Source organism: Cotesia typhae, unplaced genomic scaffold, assembly GCF_013202065.1.
Source record: "Cotesia typhae breed Kobodo isofemale line unplaced genomic scaffold, CoteBio_Ctyphae scaffold_13, whole genome shotgun sequence".
In the NCBI taxonomy this organism is placed as follows: Eukaryota; Metazoa; Arthropoda; class Insecta; order Hymenoptera; family Braconidae; genus Cotesia; species Cotesia typhae.
Window position 1 is genome coordinate 3,843,563 of NW_027423774.1, and position 20,869 is coordinate 3,864,431.

Below are 20,869 nucleotides of genomic sequence, written 5' to 3' on the forward strand. Positions count from 1 at the left end.
GATAAATTTTGGACTTACGGCAAAGCTACATTAAGAAAACTTTAGTATCAAGGAATTAAAATATAATATTTTTTATCTATTACACAGCAATTATTCCGTAACGTTTAAAATATCTCAAGGATTAATTAGTAATTAAAATAAATGAATTGATTAAATGATAATTTTGTTAATTAAAAACTACTGAAGAATTAATAATTGTGAGAGTGAGAAAAGTGTGATTGGGATTTAAATTATTGAAAGAAAAAAAAAATTGAGGTAATCGATAAGTTATAAATAATTTATTAATTAAATGCGTAATTTTTATTATTTTTCTACCGTATAAATTAAAAACTATTGATAAATATCGAGATATTAAAGTAACAGGGCTCAGATTTAAATGGTAAATTAATTAATTAATGATAATATAAAATGTTAAAGAAAGATTACGGTAATGATGAATTTTAAGGCTAAAATAATTATTTAATAGTAATTATTAATTATAAATTATCAACTATCGGCAATAGTTTAAGGATAAAGAATTAAATTTTTTTTTTTTATAAAATCTTGTAATTTTATTGATTAATAGTGGTAATATTTCCAGGTTGACTTTGAAAATTTAAAGTTAAAATATTTCGAGAGAAAATAAAATATTATTTGAATTTTTTTTATTATTAATAAGAGAAAATATTGAAAATAAGAGAGAGATTTTGATAAATACTGAGGAATAAGAATAAAAATAAATGATAATTGTGTATCCATCCAAATATACTATACAGCAGCTAAAAATAAGATTAAGATATTTTTTTATTTTTTAAACTTCAAACTTTGTACCATTTTCGATTATTTTTTACCATTTATTACGCATTAAATTTAATGACAATGTATCTTTAACATTTTAAGGCTAATTTTAAAGGAAAATTTAATTATAATTAACGATAAGAATATTTATTTGGTTTCTTAATAAGTTATTTACGTAAAAATAGTTTTAATTATTCATTCTTATTCTTTGTACTTTTTATTTTCTGAAAAAAAACTTTCAGTTATTCAAATTAGAACCCTTTTAACACGGAAAACTGAACTGCGCATGCGCAAGAACAGTTTTTGAATATGCACATTCGAGGGAACAGTTCCTACGCATGCGCAGCGGCAGTTTCTTATTTAAAAATGGAAAAAAAGCCTTGCCATAGTAAAATTTAATGAAATTTTTTATAACATTAAACAAAATAAATTATTTATATAATCTCTCTCAAATTTTCATAGTAATAAGCAGAATAATTAATTAAAAATTATCACTAAAAATATATAACTCTAATTAAAAAATATATTATACCTTTACAATATTTAAAATATAACACACCAGATAATGATTGATTAAATAATATAATATACTTATAAATATATATGTTTATAAATGATTAATGTTTACTAGTGGTCTTATTAATTAATACTTAAGATAATTATTATTACTCTATAATCATACACATTACATTATTATTATTATTATATATAATATAATCATTATATATTATTGATAAAAAAAAAATGAAACAACTATTATATGTAAAAGTGATAAGTTGATAAATATTATATTAATTAGAAACAAACAAACAAAGTGGATAATTATCCGTAAACAATTAAATGCATAACTGATATAGCTTACGTGAATTAATGATTACTCATTAATAATAGATTAAATAATTGATAATAATAATGACATTATTGAAAATAATTATTTGCTATTTTCAATTGCATCATAAAACTATCCTCTCCTTCTTTTATTATATTACTATAACTTTTAACTGTTAATTTTAATTATTAACTATTTCTTTAAATACCTAGTATATATTTTAAATTACTCTTTTTTAAATAAAATAAGATTTATTGACTTAAAACACTGCACAAATTGATGCTTGTGGAAATATTTTTTTTTTTTTTGTTAAATAAAATAGATCAGTGAGCGATGGGATGTGAGTGTCTGTCGCTAATAAATATTTTGCACGGATAAAAAAATTAATTTAATTTAAAAAAATTCTTAAATTTTTAAAGAGTCAAATTAATTTTTTATCCGTGTGTTTATTCAAAAACACTTGAATTAGTTAGGAAATTTTTAGGAAAAAAACTTGTTTTATTTTATTCTTTGCTGTTTTTGAGTCGGTTGTTATTGTTTTTGTATCAAACTTGATTTTGTGGATGTTATTACGGTTTAAGCTTTTATAATACGACCAAATTTACGGAAACACGTGCAGTGTTTTATGAATATTTATAGACAGAAAAAAAAATTAACTTGAATCAAGTAAATAATTTTGAAGAACTTGATCTTCTTGATTTGAGTAAAAAATTTTTAAACTAAGAAATTTTTCTCAGGAAAATTTTTCTCAATTTAAGAATTTTTTGTTTTAATTCAAAATAATGCAATTCTATAAAATTATTTTCTTGGTTCGAGAATTTTTCTCTTGATTCAAGTTACATTTTTTTTCTGTGTAGTTTTTCTAACAATAAGATACTTATAGATAAATCTATAATTATTTATATATTTACATATAACTTAGTCTTGGTATTAGATGGTACTAAAAAATTGAATTTATTTGATAATATACTTATATGACTAGTCATATACTATTTATAATTAGTTAATAATTATTATTATCTAATTAAATTTTATTTATCAATTAATATTTAAAATTAATCTACGTACTTACATATTTAACGTAGTTTACTTAAAAATTTAATTTTACTGATTCAATAAAGTCGTTATAAGGCTTACAATAATTATTATTATACTTAAAGTTACTTATACTAATTAGTATAAAAAAATTTTATAGTTCTATTTATAATAATATCTATAACTATATATTTTGATACTGCAATGCCGCTAGTCGCCATTTTGTCGGTACTCTAGCCGCTATTTTTTTTTTTTTATCTTGTAGTTAATAAATTCAGACAAAATTAATAAATTTTATGTTAATTATTGTTAAATAAAAATTTTTCATTTTTTACATAATTTTAAATAATTATGTAAAAATTATAAAACTGTTCCAAGAAATGTGTAAAATTTTTTATTTTTTTATTTTTTTTTTTACAAAATTATTTCAAATTAAATATAATAAAAAATGAAATTGAATTTTTAATAAAATTAATCGACTAAATATTCAATAAAAAATTACAATTAAATATTTAATAACTAAAAATTTTTTAGACTTTAAATTTTACAAAATGGAGCTTTTCTTGACGGTATCGCAGTATCACAAAAAATATTATTATTATTAACCTCATGATTTATTTATTTATTATAATTTACAAATTATCGGCGTACAGATCAAAACAATATTTTCCTTTATTTTTTTTTTCTGTTTATCCTCACAGAATTAACTTCCGCAAAAGTAAAAACAGACTATGGAAGCATGACCTTAGTATCGAACGGAGATGTAGCTCCAGGTCCTCAACGATTTTCCTTGTCCCAACACACGAATTATCATCCTTACAGACGCTAGGCTTTGAACACAGAGGAACTGAGTTGTCTCAAGTGTCGAAAGTACAGAATAAGAAGACATAATAATAATAAATAATATTTTTAATATTAAGAAACAAATTTCCCAGAATTTAAATTTAAACAAACATTTTTTTTTTTATTTTTCTCGTAAGTTTACACTTATGTAAGATTCACAAGTGTACTTCATAAGTTCATAAGATAAAAGTATCTTAATTTTTTTTATTGATAATAATAAATTTAGAGGCTTTAGTGGTAATCTAAGTAAATTCCTTTAAATATTAGATGTATTAAATATTAAAAGTTAAATTTTTATTAAAGTATTTTTTAATAATATTTACAGTTTCACTTATGTTGATTATTTAAACAAGCTCATCTTTTAATGTATTTAAAAAAATATTGAGATTATTTAATAACAATATATAGTGGCTGTGAAATTATTTTTGTAGGTTTTTTTATGTTTCTATTGCTTTTTTGAATACATTAAAAATTTTTCGGTTAAATATTTTAATTTTAATCGTTTTATTAATCAATTAATTAGAGTAAAAAAGTCGGAAAAGTTTTTAAAATTTAATTTTTCAATGCAATCGTTTAAAAAATTTATTGATAAAAATCTGCGTGAATTATCAATTTTTTTTTAGTGAAAAAATTAAATTTAAAATAGACGGCAATGCAAAACTCTAGCGCGGAAGTTTTGAGTTCGATTCCCGGTGACGGCTTGAATCAATAAAAAATTAAAATAAATTAAGTCAATTGCTTAAAATTGATAATATTATTTAAAAATATTTGTTTTAATAATAAATTTAAAAAATTATTTAAATTTAAGACAGTAATGTAACATTGTTTACATACTATAAATGACTTGTTTCTTTGAAAATTAAATATAACTACTCACAACTAAGAAACCTGACCAATATTTGAATTTTTTAGAGAAAATTTAAAAAAGCGCTTTAAATTCGCGTAATCGAAATTGCTAAGCAACCGATTTTAAAAATTCTAAAACTAATTAATTAATAATTGCCACTTGTATTTTTCTAAGGTGTTCTGTAAATGGAAAACTAATTGCAAAAATATGTTCATTAAAATATCATAATTAAAAATCGAGCTGAAATAATAAAGTAAGCATTTTTGTTACATTATGATGATTAATTATAATAAATAAAGTATTAATAGAAAATTAAGAAACAGCCTCTGGATTCAATGCCTAAAACCCTATACATTGGTAACTTTCTTTTTGTTTTTACCCTGACGGATCCAAATTACGGTATTTTATAAAAACTATATACTACATAATTTAAAGTGATTCAAAAGAATTTATTTTTGATTAAAAAATAATTTTTATTATTTTCATTGAAGTGAAAAAAAAATTTTTTTTTCAACATTTTTTGATTTGAGACTTTTTCTCTTGAATCAAGTTCAGTGTTTTTTTTTATTTTTATGAATAAGAAAATCTAATGCGTAAATTTTCGGTAATTTTTCCAACAATTCAATAAATTAACTGTGATTCTACATGAAAAAAAGTAAACTGTAAAATTCACTCGGATTCCGGTCATTTTTTATAGTTTCAAACAGTACAGCGAACATAGGGATAGCACAAATGTAAATATAAATAATCTAGTACACAAAAAAGAGCAAGAAGAAATTTTATTGGCTTAAAAAAATTTAACTTCATTCAAGAAAGTGCGATAGAAAATAAATAGAGACAATTTTAGCTCAAGAAATCGTTTAATTTTTGTAAGACGAGTGCAATTGTAGCATTTAAATGATAAATATTATCCAGTGATTATTAAAATCACGATTTTACTGTTTAAAATAGTATTTTTTTAATTTGATCATTACTTATTATAAATCGACTATTATTTATTACAGTTTACTTTTTTCCGTGTAATCCGTTAGGGTAAACCTACATTAAAAAATTTTTTTATACAATAAAAAAAAATTCCGTTGTTTAATAAACTTTATTTTCAGTTTAGTTGAGTCTAAATCTAAAATATATAGAAATATTACGTTGTTTTTTGTAAAATATCAACAGGAATACGCTACGGCGCTACAAATCTAAGTAATGTTCCCGCTGCTCCAGGAACCACAGACATTCACATTGGCGGGTCAAAACGCGCTGGTTATTCAACGGCCCCAAATAATACCAGCAAGTTTCATCCTTATGGCCGCTAGATGGCGACAACTATTATTATATTCCCAATAATAGTGAATTCATCGCAACAGATATAAGAACGAAACAAAAACAGAACAAGATTTTAATTACTTATACTTATAATTAACAATTAAGTACTGTTTTATTTTTAATTATTATTATTATTATTATTATTATTATTATTATTATTATTAGTCATCATAGCAACAACACAGCAACAACAAGAAAGCTTCATTCATTTTCATTATTTTAAAACTTATTTATAATAAATTGTTTTTAAATTTCTAAGTTAATTAATTGCAAAAGTAGTAAGCAAAAATATTTTTTAACTAGCAATTACTTCCCGAATGAGACAGTCGTTTATTTACGAGTTGCAGTTATTAATTGAGACTAGGTATGTAAAGTGAAATAATTATAATGATAACTAAAATGTTTAACAAAATGATAAACCATCCATTAATTAATTAATATACAATTAATTAATACCTTCCTACTATTGTAATTAATTGATTATTATATTATAGTTAATATTAATATTATGACGATATTTTTGTTAATTAAGGTTAATAGTAATAAATGAAATAATTATAAATAATGATTAATAATGGTTAACGATAAGCGTTACAGCCGCGTTGTTTTATTACTTACTACTGAAGTGACAAATTTAAAAACTGGTTCATTAATAAATTCACATTTTTAATACAAATAACAATTTTTATTTATTTATATTATTTAAGGAAGTACGAGCTAGGTAATATAGAGAGTAAAATTATGCTCGTATATCCTTAATTCTACATAATTAACCCTAATATTGAAGAAGCGACTGAAGTGAAGAAAATAAGTAACAGCTAATTTTACTTGATTTATCCATTAATGTATTTATTTTAATCTTTCGTTACAGCGTAAATGTTTATATACATATATGGCGACTTAATTATTTAAATAATTTATTGTAATTTAAAATATTCCATAGTCTAAAAAATACCGTGATGATATTTTGTGATTCCCGTGGATAAAATTCGTAAAAAAGATAAAATAAGCGAGCTAATTTTTTTTTTCAATTAATGCGAATCAATTTTTTTTTTTTTAATTGAATTTTGAATTTTAAAAACTCAGTCTCTGTTGAAGAATTTACGATACTAAACATTGATGACAACTTTTGCTTCCAAAATTTTTTTTTTCCTCCTGGTATTTTTCTTCGTACTTTTTTCGGATTGAATCTGTTGGGTTACATTTTTTTAAATTAGAAAATTTAATTTAATTTTAGTTAACTAGAAAATCATAATCAAAAATCATCATCATGCATTTATGAATGTGATTTTATTATTAAATTAAACAAATAATCATAACAATAATAATAATAATAATAATAATAAAATTTAGTTTATCTTTTTGATATTTGAGCGTATAAAATACCTGCTGTATTTTTTTTATCAATAGCACAAAGAGCTTGATACAGTTGTTCGTGTACTTGAGTATCAGGTGACAGACTGGAGGTCCAAATCATGAGCATTCTATGCCCGTGCTCTTTGTAACTTGATGGTCCTCAAACAGAATTCAATTAGATGTTATTTTATATTTTATAAATGTTTAATGTAAACAAGATATAATTTTATTATTTTATTTATTGAAACAATTTTTAATATAAATAGAAATCTCTTTGTTTAAAAGTTAGAAAATTCTTCAAGTTATGCGCGAAATTTTTTAAAAATCAATTTTAATTATAATTTATTAAATAGTCGATGCTTGGATTAAAAAGCTTTCAATTTATAATTAAAAAAAAGTTTTCAAAAAATTAATTTTTTGTCCCAAAAATGTATATTTTTTTCCGAAGAAATTTTCTCTGTGTTGATTTGAGTAGAAAAATTCTTGGGGTAGTTCAGTCATAAATGCAAAATTTAAAGAAGTTTTCGAAATTTGAAAAATGTGAAATCGAATACGCATTACATGTGCTGTTGAAATTTGAAATCAATTGACCGTACGAAAAATGAGATGATTGTAATTAAAAATGATATTTTAGCACCGGCAGTACGGATGGAGAGTGAGAAAATTACAAATATTTATTATTATAGCATTGAAAGGATTTTACGAACTTTTCAAAAAACATATCTGTTAGAATAAAATATTAAAAATAACCCAAAAAAATTTTTTAAATCTTGACCGTGTAGATTTTTTTATAAATTATTAATAAACTAGCTAGTTGCAAAAAATAACCATTAGTAAAAGCGAATAAGAGATAATCTTTTTTTTTTTTTTTTCAGTGTAAAAAGTAGAGAATTTCCTTAATTTAAATAACTAGAAATGAATTCTAAAATAACTGAGATTTACCATCGAAAAACATAAAAAGTATTAGAAGTATATAACCCATAGATACCATCATATTGATGTTCAATAGCTTGAATTTGCTCGTGCGTAAATGACCAATGAAGCGCAAGTTTCTTCCAATCTCCGTTTTCGAGATGCTTATAAGCCAGCTTCCATAAAATCGAGCGTATATGGTCGTTTATCACTGCGGCGCAATTAGTGCTAATGGTGCTCCAGCGCGGCTCATTAAATTTTTTCCTCACTAATCCATCTTCGTCATTGACAGTGCTGTCCTAAAAATTCATATTCATCTTAATAGAAAAAAAAAAAAAAAAATAACTAACAAAACTCTCCAATTTTATTTTACTTAATTTACAAAAAATTGGTAGTAAAAAAATAAAAAAACAATTTATAAAACTTACCGGGCAGCCTAGCCTGGCAGTTTTGATAATCATATCAACAATAGCCGTAAAACTGCCCCTTGCGGCGATATAGAGGGGTGTTCGCCCACCCTAAAAATGTATTAATATTTTGGTAGATTTAAATAAAGCCTTTCGGTGTAATATGAGTAAAAAATATATATAAATAAACAAATAGGCAAATAAAATAAATTAACAAAACAAAAACAGTAGATTATTGTTGTTACTTTCTCTCTCTGCTCGATATTTGCTCCAGCAGCAAGTAGGAGTTTGCAAACATCCGTGTGACCCATTTCCGCAGCGATGTGTATTGGAGTTTGTAGTTTCTGCGAATAAAAAAAAACAAATATACTAAAATGTTGGAAATAATTGTAATTATAGTTTTTTTTTTTTTAAATATTTCAACTTGAGAATGAATATATATTTTTTTAACGTCCATGTTAATATTTATATAAATATTAGACATAATACTCCATACATAATATAATCTTTATACAGATTCGTTAACAAAAATATTATTCATACTCTGGGAAGTTGTTTGTTCTCACTTACCAGATTCAAACAATTAATGTCTGCTTTTTTTTTCAACAAAATTTCAATAGTATCCATTTGATTATTTTGACACGCTAAATGCAACGGCGTGTTTCCGATCTATAAATAGACTTTCAATTAATTTATATTTAGCTACACCTATCAAAAGGATTCCAAGGATTCTATTCGGGTATTATTCTTGTTAAAAGATCTCAATTGATGGTTTGCCGGAAATAAATTATTGAACTTATAATACAGTTTTAAGTCTAATTTTTTTTTTTTTTTTTTTTTTTTTTATTATTATTAACTTATATGGATTAAATTATGCGTTCCGGGTGGGAAAAAAGGGCAAGGAGCTGCGATTATTTTTAACGTTTGGGTTCAGTATTTAGTGATGATTTTTGCACGTCTCTGAGGTTAATACTAAGCTTAACTATTGAAAATTTACAGCGAGGGTTAATTAAACTTTAAAGTTCATTTTTTACTGGCTAATTTTCAGATTTTTTTTGTGTTTTATTAATTATTTTTTATTAAACTTAATTAGCTGTAAAATACTTGCATATTTAGTTATTAAGGAATTAATTGACTTGAAACTTTAGAGAATTTCGGGATTCTAGAAGTAGTATGAGGAGATATTCAAGGAATTTGGTCATAGAATGAATGAGAGATATTTATTAGCCGAAAAATAATTATTGTACTCGAAAATTCCAATAGATCAAAGTAAATTTCAATGAAATGAAAATTTTTGAGGAATTTTTGTGAAAATAGATCCTTTGGGGACAAATTAAATTTATTTATCGCATTCTAAAGTTTTTTGCGTATATGAAAAAATTTAAGTTTTAATACAAAAGCTCTACAAATAAATAAATCGAAATAATACTGAAGAATATAAAAATCAGTTGAAATAAAAATAAATTTTGGCTTCAGATTATAAAATTTTTTAATTTTTAAAGTCAAAAGGACTTAAAATTTAAAGCGTACGCCTTTTGGCTTTGAACAAAAATTTTTTTTTAAGCTTAGATCATTTTTAAAAATGCGTTTGGCAAAAAAAAGTGTTTTATACGCCCTTTTGGCATTTGGAACACGATATTTTAATTTAACATAAACTACTTATAATTTTCAATGCTAATTTCCAGCTTTCTAGTTTTCAAATTCACAAAAAAAAAATTGATTTGATTAAAAAAAATTTGAACCAAGAAAATTATTTTAAAAAATTAGAAAATCTTTTTTTAAATAGAGAAATTTTTTAATTAAAAAATTCATTTTGTTTTAATTAAATTTTTTTTCGATCCAAGAATTTTTCTCTTGAATCAAATTGGCGTAAAAATCCACGAATGATAAAAAAATAACTTGAAATAACGTGAAACTTACATTGCACTGTTTATTAATAATATCAGGACAGTAATCGATAATAGACTCTAGTATTCCCTTGCACCCTTGACTGGCAGCCATGTGCAAGGATGTTAATCCATTGTCATCCGTAATATTGCAATTAGCATTAGCATTCAGAAGTATCTGAACGATTCCCGTGTTTCTCATCCGTGTAGCGACGTGTAATGGACTGTAACCATCGTTGTCACGATCATTCAAATTAGATCCCAAGTTAATTAAAGTTTCAACTGCCTCCATGTGTCCTTCCGCGCAAGCACAATGCAGGGGAGTTTGTCCTTTCTGTTTATTAATATAAATTATTAATAACGCGCTTTCTATATTTTTTATATTTTTATTTGAATGTTAAGCATTAAGCATTTCTTGTGATATTTTATTGATATTTCTGCTCGGAAAGATCCTTTTTGAGGAGTTAAATATTGTCAACTAACTTTATCTGTCACGTTGAATTTAATGCCGGGGATCCTTGACAGTGCTTTTATTACATCCGGATGCCCAGATATTGCGGCGTGATGCAGAGCAGTTGCGCCTGTATTGTCAGTTGCCTCGACATTTATAAACTCCATTACTTTTATCAAATATTCTATTACTATACTACTGCTCCCTCGAGATCCACACATTAGGAGTGTGTATTTTTTCTGCGTCCATATGCAACATAATACAAACTTTATTATTTGAGGAACTACTTTCAATTTTTCGGACTTGAATTCACAACACGCATCCAAGATTATGATACACCAAAGCTTTATCTTTTTAACTAAAAAAATTTTAATTTATTAAAATGTATCTCATTCTTAAAATTACAAAAATAGTCCTTCAAATTATATTCATCTTCATAATTTTTATACTATTTAAAAAAAATGTTCTAATTAAAGCTCAAAAATTTTTGGACTAAACGAAGAAAGTGCTTTTGAGTAAATTGCTCTGGCGTGTTTATTAGAGTGTAGAAGATAATTGTACAAGTACTCGTAATGTGCTTCTTTTCAAATGTAGAAATTAAACAACAAAAAGAGGTCGAGCCGTGTAACGAGTTTGAGTAATCTGTCACATGTGTATCTTTTTTTAAAAAAGCCGTTGTATCTCGAAAAATCAATACGACAAACGTCGCTTTAATTATTTTTTCTTTTATTCATTTAGCTCTTTATTCTATTTCATTTAAAACTATTTTAAATTTTATAACAATTAAATCTCTTTATATTAAAATTAAAATTTTACTAAAATTATCAACAATTAAAAATAAAATCTTAGATAATAATTACATAAATTTAATTTTTTTTTCATTTAGTTTTTTAACAAAAACATATTAATATTTATTTTACTTTTTAAAAAATAAAAAAATTATAAAAATTTTTTTTTTACCTTATTAACAGCTTCAACATTAGCACCGGCATCAACAAGCAGTTTGACAGCATCAAGGTGGCCATACCAAGCAGCCATGTGTAAGGGCCGCATTCCGAACTGATTCCAGACACATCAAAGCCATTTAATTATTTTTATTATGACTAAAATAACAATAAACAAATAACTTAACTAAAAAATTAGTTCCGTTACCAACAACGATAAAAACAAAGACAAAGATTTAAAACTGCCATACAAAATTAGTCAAAGACTTAACAAATATACCAGCTATTAATTAATAATCAATAATTAATTTATATAACTACTATTGTTTATTTATATTTATCATACTTTATCCTTCGCCTCAATGTCACAGTTAGCCTTCATCAGCAGCTCTATTATTTCGGTGTTTCCTCTCGACGCTGCCCAATGAATCGGAGCTCGGCCATACTGTTTGTATTAATATAATTAACATTAATTATTTTATTGTATTTACATGACAATTTTTTACTTTTTTTTTTATTTACTCACATTGTTACGCGAGTTGACGTCGACAGTTTCTTCTAGTACTTTTTTTACTGTTTCCGGTTCGTTTTTGATAACTGCTTCGTGTAATAGTAAATCATTTTTCAATACTAAAAAAAAAAAGCGTTCGTTTTTTCTACGAAGAATTTACAAATTTTTTTTTATTTTTATAGAAAAAAAATTTTTTTCAATCTTTTACTAAAAAAAAACTCACAAAAATGATCAGATATTTTTTTTGAAGCGTCGATTAAGTGTAGGATTTTTTTTTAAAATAATTTTAATGAAACTTTTTTAATTATTAATTATTGTTACCAAAACAATTTTACAAATAGTAAGTAATTATGTTAGTATATAACGTTACGGATGTTGTGAAGGTATAAATAATTCATTTTAACCAGCAACCTTGCAGTCATTGTATGAACTAAATTTAACAAAATTCTCTTAATAATATAGATTAATAATTCTATAAAATGATTGAAAAAAATAATAAAAAATTTAATTGTCTTTAAAAAAAAATATTACGAAATTTATAGGGTTTATTAATAGCTTCAGTAAAAAGTATAAATCCCAGGAACTAAAACAGCGAATGAAAAATATGTCAAAGAGTAATAAAATTTTTTCTATTACACTCAATTTTACATTCACTTAACTTTTAAATGCAAATATATTGATAAAAAAATATTCCAGTTTCCAGGAATGATAAAACCACTATGAGCCCTTACAACATCCGCAGCGCAATTTATTGACTTTGAAAACTATTTTTTATCGATAGTTATAAAAATAAAAAAATTGTTAGCGATTTAAATGATACCTAAAATAGTAACCGGGAAATTGAACGAGTAGATTTTTCTTTGAAAAAATAGAAAAAAAAATGGATGCTAGGTTCGGTATCATAGAATCTTGCCCTTCCCAAATATTTTGTTTGTATGTATAATATATAAAAACTGTTACATGTGAATTTATAAAAATTTACATGATTATAATGTGAAGAAAATTTTGTAATTTTTGAATAAAATAAAATAAAAAAAAAAAATATTGAAGATTTTCTATGGATAAAATAATTGTTAAAAGTTTATTTTAGTTTAATCGAAGAGGATTTTTGTAGAGTAGGTAGCGTGGATATAAATATGTAAATTCGTAAGTTGATTGACGTATAAAATATAAATTGAATAAAAAGCGTTTAAATTTTGAAAGCACGTGCCTAGGAATATTGAGAGAACAATTTAGCGATATACGCTCTTATAAATATTTACATGTTACGCATTGTTAACAAGTTACTAGCGGTGCTATTTTCCAAGAGAACGTGTCGAAGGGATTAACAGTAAAAAGAGAGTCGATGAATAAAACCTTTTTCAAACTAAAATCCCTTTTTTTCCCTTTAATCCCGTGCTATATTTGTATTTTTAGTACTTACTGCGACTTTTTTGATTGTACGAATCGTCGTCAGGATCTGAGGACAAATTTAGAGGCGGTGGAATTTTCATTTTGGTGGCACTGGATCTTGTGAGGTCACCCATTGTTCATCATACATTTATTTGCAGTTAATTATTCATCTTCGATTTTTATTTATTTTTGTCTGAAAAATCAAATTAATTTCATTTAAACTTTATGAAGATTGAGAAGCTTTTAAAATTTTCAGCAAGGAATAAAAAAGTTACAAATATAAAAAAAAAAATATTTTTGCAGCGGAAAGTTGGAAAATTTTGCAAGCTCAGTAGTGCTTTTTCCCTTTTTTTAGTACTACCGTGACTTGTGAATTATAAATAAATAAAATTTTGCTGTACTAAATAATGACTTTTGTTAAATTGGATTGTACTTTTTTAAATATTGACGTTTTTAAAAATACTAGACTTAACACGCTCGCTTCCCTCGCCTTCATTCTTTTAAAAATCCCGCCACTATCTCAGTCGACAAATCAACAACCGAATAAAATAGTCACAGAAGTGACGTAAAACGATACGACATCCGGCCATCAACTTTTTAGAAGAGGATAAGCTCATCCCGATGTTACACTCATCAAGAGCTTTCATTTGAGTACCCACATGCATTTTCATATATATATATATATATATATATATATATATATATATATATATATAAATATATAAAATATATAAATATATGAAAATTGATGTGGGTACTCAAATGAAAGGTCTTGATGAGTGTTACATCAGGATAAGCTTATATTTTTAAAAATGTCAATAGTTTACAAGATACAAGGTCATTTCTTCATCAAGTGTTTGGAGATAGAGTATTTTCAAATGCAGCCTAAATATTTATCATATTAAATTGACTATTGGTGAGAATGATATGAATTCTTGAAAAGGCACAACTCAAGGTCAAGACCTTTTCAACGATACCAAATTGAACCATAAAAACCGATTTTATCATATAAATACACTGGCCACAAAATGATGCTTCTTTTCTTAATAATATAGATGAGTGATTAAATTACAAGGAACTTGAGAACGTTAGTGAATAATAAGAAAATCCATTGAGAATACAAGTTAAGTTTAAAGGAACGAAGACGTCGAGCAGCATAATGTAGTACATAATAGTTGGAGGAAAATGAGACAATAAATCGATGCTTTAAATTAATTTAACTTGTTCCATGTTCTACATGATAGGAAATATCCTATTAATTATGCTTATGAAATAGCCACCTGATAATTCATCGTTAACTATGCACTGAAATTGGGTCGTTAATCATTTTTCCTATGGCGTAATTTATGTATTATCAAACTTCAAATCACTATTATCAATTATTTATGACTGAATATCGAGTAATGAAGTTGTTTAATTGTTAATTATAAAGGTAAAGAAAGGTTAAATCAGAGGAGTGATTCATAGTAAATTTGTTTTTGAACTTTTATTCCCAGGGGATTTGCCGGTGAATAAATATTCGTTAGCAACAGCGACAGTAATTATTAAATTGTGTAACTTGTTGAGGTCACGGAGGTCAGGGTATAACAAGGGGTTTGGAAATAGCTGTTGCGAATCTGCGGTTCACCGGAGCTTTGAACGTCGACACACTGAATCTACTATTTTCCGATCTCTTTACTTACGCTAATTAAAGTCTACGGGTTTCGGGTAATTATTTTTCACTGGATTTATTCACAATATTTTTCGTTGTTAATTGTTTAATTTTATTTAATAATAATAATCTATACAATTAAAGGAGATTCCCATCTATATAGTCACTAATCACGAAATCTCTACACTAATAGAACGATTTATTAATTATTAATAATTTGATTTATTTGAAGACAATTATTTTAAATTTATTAAATTTTAATAAATATTTTTTAACATTCAATAAATATTTATTTGGTAAGAAAGTACATTTATCAATAGTTAATAAGTATTTATTAATAGTTAAAATCATTTTTATAAATTATTTGCATTAATTATATTCCTTTATAATAACGTTTATTATAAAATACCAAATTCTATCACAGCTCATAATTATTTTTTATATTTTTAAATATTAAAAAGTTTAATTTATTTAGCAAGCTATAGAGTTATAAAAAGTATCAAAAGAAAATTGCTATTTTTGCTTTTTATTTTAAATACAAATTTTTTTAAAGTTAATAAATATTTATTGAACCCTATGATGTTAAAAAATAATTTATTAACAATTAATAAAGCTTATTAAATATAAACAAATCCTTCTATTAGTTTAAGAAAACAAATTGCTGTATAAGTTACTGATGTATAAGCAGTTATATTCAAATTGCAATTCTATTTGTGTTTCAATTAAGTTTCAAGGACTTAGTTACAATTGCTATATATATATATATATATAAATATTTAAATTGTATTTGGTATATTGTATTTATGAAAAGTAAACACGCTTCACCCCTCGGGCCGGTTGGTTTTGACATAAATCAATTATAAATCTATCTATCCAATAAATGATTTTATCAATTATTACGTCAGGGATAAATAATTATTTACAATTACATACACTTGTTATAATAACAGACAACTTAATTAACGAGTTACGGGTCTTATTAACATTTAAATATAATTATTTTTCATGATATTTTTTCTAATATTACTGTAATTTATTTATATCCTAAATTAACACTTAGTTTCCCATCAGATATTATTATTAATCAATGTACTATTGCTCTTTGTAATAAATGGTGTTATTAACATAATTTATCAATTTAAAAAAAAAGTTTAATGCCTAAAATATTCAAAACATTCGTACCCTAGGGATGTCACGCTAAAAAATAAGTTATCATTGAGCGAAAAAAAAATATGTATTTTTGATAGCAATATATTTTCCTTAACCGTGAATCGTGAGATTAAAATTTCGAAAAGAATTTATGACACCTCTGAAAGCTGGAGTTATATCATTTCTTTACGCTTGTTAATGTGATAATCGATAATTAAATAAAAATCGGATGATTTATTGTTTTTTCCCAGAAGAGAAAAATTTTTCTTCTGAGAAAAGTTTTTTTAAAAAAATAGTAAACAGTTAAAATTTTTCTGCTGTTTTATAAAAAAATTCTCGATCATAACTCGTCTCGCTAAATTAAATATAAAAGTTTATAAATTTAATAATAATAAAAAAAAATAATAATAGAATAACTATAAATAAAGAGACGTTGAAAGATTGAAATTGAATAAACTAGAAAAATTGTTAAGGGAAATAAAATACACACAATGGATAATGTACAGATGATCTAAGGGACTAACAGATTGACAAGGGTGAAATAAACTGTCGGATGGAGATAAGCAAATATATACGTATATATTTTCTCGGATACGCCAGATTTGTATAGCTTTGAAAATTGTCTTAGAGCGTTTTTATATTGCTTTTTATCTGCACTCGTATTACTGATTAAATGTTTGTGGTTTTTTTTTTTTTTTTTTTTTCCACAGAGCAAGAAGATAAAGGAAAATAAAATAAGGTGATATTTTTTGACCGACAATTGACTCAATTGTGTGACCTTAAGTTATAAATAAATTTATACAAACAGGAATAAATATTTAAATAATTAAAAAAAATTTTTTTTGGTTTTACAGTTGTAAAAAATTTGAGAGATAAATTTTTAAAAAAGTTTGGAAAATTCAAAAGTGCACGCCTCATAACGCTCATTCATTTTTTAAGAAATAAATAAATTTTGTAATTGATTAAAAATAAAAAAAAATAATTAAGTAATTTTTTATCGAGTATTTTTTATTAAATTAAATAAATAATAATAATAATAATAATAATTATTGTTATTATTATAAAAAAATTAATTAATTGTAAATAAATTGAGTAAATAAACATAAAAAAGTTGTAACAAAAAAACTTTTTTTTTTTAGAATCGAGTATTGCATGTATAAACAAACATGCATGTTTAATAGCACTCGTATTCATATTTTAGCATATCCAAGAGTTGTTAAACTAAAAGTTCATAAGAACAAAACAAACAATCAAAATCCACCTGTGCGCTCTTCAAGCTATTTAAATTAAACTAGTTTCTTTTCCCGCAGAAAAGTATGAAAAATTAGTTCCTTTGTTTTTCGATTAAAAACAAATGTAACGCATCTATATAAAAACCATTTTATATTAAATTTTATTAAATACTTTTGTTTAACTTTCATGCAATTGTACTTTCATTTCCACGGGCTTTGCGCCTTTCAAGGCATTCAGCGCTGTCTACCCTCGCGGAACCTCATTGACCTTGTTTTAATAATCCATTGGTTTAGTATAGATGTAACATCTAAGTTTATTCCCAAGGCAATTCCCGAGAAACAATTATTTATTTATGCTACTCCCTTTCTTTGTTCTTCGTGAAATTACTGTTTTATTTAATGAACTTGTCTCACAGATCATGTTTATTCATTCATTTTTATTACCATAATTTATTTTATTTCAAGTACAAGTGCCGATGTGTATTTCAACTTCATTAAGACGTTTTGCGATGACAGTAGTCTTTTTAATTAATTTTCTTCTACTGCGTTAATTTTTGAATTTTTTATTAAATTAAAATTATCGAAAATTTTCAAAAAATTTTTATAATTAACTATAAAAATTATTTCAGATCAAGAACTTATTAATAATGCTTTAATAAAATCAGAAAATTTTTCACAGTGTATAAACTTTTTTTTTTCTTTATTAAATTCAGACTATGATTAAAGTAATTTTAGCGCCATTGATGCTTGGAATTTTCTCACCAAACTATCCGGAATGCGGAGAAAGCCATTAATTTTTTACTACTCCAGAATAAATGGGGAGGGTTTTTATTCTCAATAAAGTGCGAAATCTACTGAAAACTTCCAGATGGAAACTGCTCCATAAAATAAAATTTTCACTACGTTAAAAAAAAAAAGGTTAGATACTTTTCTAGAAACTACAACTTTTACAACGCTCATCTAGTACTTTATGTTGAATAAATAATTTTATAGTCAATTTATAATCTAATTTATCGATATTATTTCGGTGTCTCTCATATTTAATAAATTTATATTTATTTATTGAAATTATCGATTGAACAAGCGTTCGCTTTTGCATGATTTTAATTTATTCACATACGAGAAAATAAATTTTAAATATTTCGAATATTTAAAGTGCAATCATAAATTCAAAAGTAATTAAAAGCTTTATGTGAAGCAAAAATAATTAAATAAATGTAATTTTAATTACTGATATTTTTTTATCGTTTAACAATAATTATCAATATTAAAGAAATTACTTTGTTTCTTGTCAACTATTGACATTTTTAAAAATATAAGCTCATCCCGATATTACACTCATCAAGATCTTTCATTTGAGTACCCACATCAATTTTTCATATATTTATATTTATTATATATATATATGTATATATAAAAAATATATCAAAATGCGTGTTGGTACTCAAATGAAAGCTCTTGGTGAGTGTAACATCAGGATGAGTTTATATTTTTAAAAATGTCAATATTTAAGAAAGTAAAATGCAATTCGACAAAATTCATTATTTAATACATCAAAATTTTATTTATTTACAGCTCACACAGTGGCTGCAACGTTGCTAGTAAAAATTTGACCGATTTACTTTTTTAACAATAAAATTATTTATGTGTACTTGTCAAATTAAATTGACATTAAAAGTTAATATTGCGATACAATATAATGGAAGATTCTTCTAATTAGTCTGAGATCAATTAGCGTAGTTTGAGTAACCCCACGGGTTACTGTAACTGACTTTATATATATTATAAACTCCAAACCGCAACTTCCGAACTATATTACGAAGTTATAATTAATTATTTTAATTAATGATGTTTTTTTTTTGCTTTTTGATACTTTGTAAAAGTCTTGTAAATGTTTTCTATTTACAAAAATTATTTCATTTAAATTTTACTATTAAAATATATATATTATTAAAATTTTAATATAAAAATACATTTTATTAAAATATTTACAAAAAAAGAAAATAATCTGCAAAAATTTTAAAACTAAAGACAAGATAAAAGAAATTTCTTTGTTAAAATCTATAAGGGCAAATCGATTAAGCGAGGAATGATAAATTTTTTTTTTTTTAATTCTTTATAAGGAATAAAGAAACAAATCTGTAAAAAAAAGCAAAATAAAAATAAAACTCTGAGAATTTAAGCTTTCAATTTTTGCCAAGCTCAAAGGGTTAAAGTGATCGGCTATTGTTTGCTTCCGAGAAACTTGATAAGAACTGAAGAAATCAATTATTGTTTATAGTTTGAGGAATTGTAAGTAAATACATGATATTAAAAAATGAATAATGATTAAAAATTAAAAACTAATTAATTTACAAATAAAATAATAATTTTCATAAAAAATTAAATTCCTGTTTTCTTTTAAGGAATTAAATCAAAGGAATAACTTATTGCATTTAAGTCGGTTAATTAGTTTGAAAGTGATTTTTGAATTACGAAATATTTCAGAGTTAAATATTTCAAAGTTTTAAACATGTCGCGAACACTCATTAATGTTTTTGATCAAAAACTTTATCGAGTTTCTGAATTAAAAATATTGCACAATTTTTAATTAATGTATAATAGTCGTCTAAAAAATTAAAAAAATAATTTAGGCTTAATTAAATAAAAAAATGTTAAATAATAATAATAATAATAATAATAATAAATTATGAAATAAAAAGCTTACCTGAAGCGTCGATTGGTTTTGGCGCGTAATAAATTGTTATTTTCAGTAACTTTCAAAGTATCATCAAATTGACGTAAAAGTATTGTAATTTTTTTTTTTTTAACTTAATTAGTAAAGGAGGGTTAATTAGTAGCCGTTGTGGATAAACGGTATGGACGGCACGAGATGTGACATGCAACTAACCGAGAAGCCAGCCCTTGTGTTCTACAGGCGAATTTCATCCCCCTTGTCTGACTTTACGCCGGCGCAGCCTCCTACACGTGATACCGGATAGGATTTAATCACACACTTGAATAAAATAATTAATGATAATTTCATTTATATTTTATTTACCCTTTATTTTTACCTCGACCGTTTCATTAAACACACCAACTGTTATATTTCTATCTTGATTGCTCCCTTTCATATTAATTATGTTTTACAATATACAATAATAAATTTGATGTTCATGCAATACACTGTCTTCACGCTATAAATAAACGTTTCATTTATTCGTTATATTTTCATTATTTTCGGTTCAATGTTTTTATTAATTAAATTCTAAATTTATAATTTATTTCATCTGGAATAATTGAGGATAGATTTAATTTTTGATATTTTTTATGACGATTAAAATTTTTTTC

The 20,869-nt window shown here is 24.4% G+C and overlaps 3 protein-coding genes across 11 annotated transcripts in view; 1 reads left to right on the forward strand and 2 right to left on the reverse strand.

Moving 5' to 3' along the window:
• Positions 1-13,157, forward strand: part of Hrb27c (Heterogeneous nuclear ribonucleoprotein at 27C) — a 32,832-nt gene extending 19,675 nt beyond the window's left edge. For 2 of the 9 annotated variants that reach the window (XM_074254810.1, XM_074254816.1), the window contains one exon: positions 11,632-13,157. In XM_074254810.1, the coding sequence (XP_074110911.1) occupies positions 11,632-11,723 (92 nt within the window). In that variant the 3' untranslated portion in view covers positions 11,724-13,157. Of the gene's footprint in view, positions 1-3,342; positions 3,637-5,498; positions 6,298-11,631 lie in introns of those variants that run through there. The other 7 variants (XM_074254809.1, XM_074254814.1, XM_074254815.1 and 4 more) reach the window with 6 other exon arrangements.
• On the reverse strand, positions 6,667-10,677 carry LOC141535051 (ankyrin repeat and death domain-containing protein 1A). Its single transcript, XM_074254818.1, has 7 exons — positions 10,244-10,677; positions 8,894-8,992; positions 8,569-8,667; positions 8,345-8,434; positions 7,993-8,215; positions 7,035-7,163; positions 6,667-6,838 (listed from the first exon to the last, which is right to left on the reverse strand). Exons 1-7 carry the CDS (start codon positions 10,499-10,501, stop codon positions 6,750-6,752), a joined length of 987 nt encoding a protein of 328 aa, XP_074110919.1. The 5' UTR covers positions 10,502-10,677; the 3' UTR covers positions 6,667-6,749.
• On the reverse strand, positions 11,924-20,429 carry LOC141535054 (acyl-CoA-binding domain-containing protein 6-like). Its single transcript, XM_074254822.1, has 4 exons — positions 20,247-20,429; positions 13,539-13,700; positions 12,131-12,234; positions 11,924-12,049 (listed from the first exon to the last, which is right to left on the reverse strand). Exons 2-4 carry the CDS (start codon positions 13,639-13,641, stop codon positions 11,945-11,947), a joined length of 312 nt encoding a protein of 103 aa, XP_074110923.1. The 5' UTR covers positions 13,642-13,700; positions 20,247-20,429; the 3' UTR covers positions 11,924-11,944.
• Between the last annotated feature and the right edge of the window lie 440 nt (positions 20,430-20,869).

What these genes read in the sequence shown, in the direction of transcription:
- LOC141535054 (XM_074254822.1), bottom strand. Translation starts at nt 13,641, where the DNA reads ATGGGTGACCTCACAAGATCCAGTGCCACCAAAATGAAAATTCCACCG. An exon ending in GTACAATCAAAAAAGTCGCA is followed by an intron (nt 12,235 to 13,538) that starts GTAAGTACTAAA and finishes TTTTTTTTTTAG; the next exon opens with TATTGAAAAATGATTTACTA. An exon ending in ACGTCAACTCGCGTAACAAT is followed by an intron (nt 12,050 to 12,130) that starts GTGAGTAAATAA and finishes TAATACAAACAG; the next exon opens with TATGGCCGAGCTCCGATTCA.
- LOC141535051 (XM_074254818.1), bottom strand. Translation starts at nt 10,501, where the DNA reads ATGGAGGCAGTTGAAACTTTAATTAACTTGGGATCTAATTTGAATGAT. An exon ending in ATATCGAGCAGAGAGAGAAA is followed by an intron (nt 8,435 to 8,568) that starts GTAACAACAATA and finishes ATACATTTTTAG; the next exon opens with GGTGGGCGAACACCCCTCTA. An exon ending in TGATAAAAAAAATACAGCAG is followed by an intron (nt 6,839 to 7,034) that starts GTATTTTATACG and finishes GTAACCCAACAG; the next exon opens with ATTCAATCCGAAAAAAGTAC.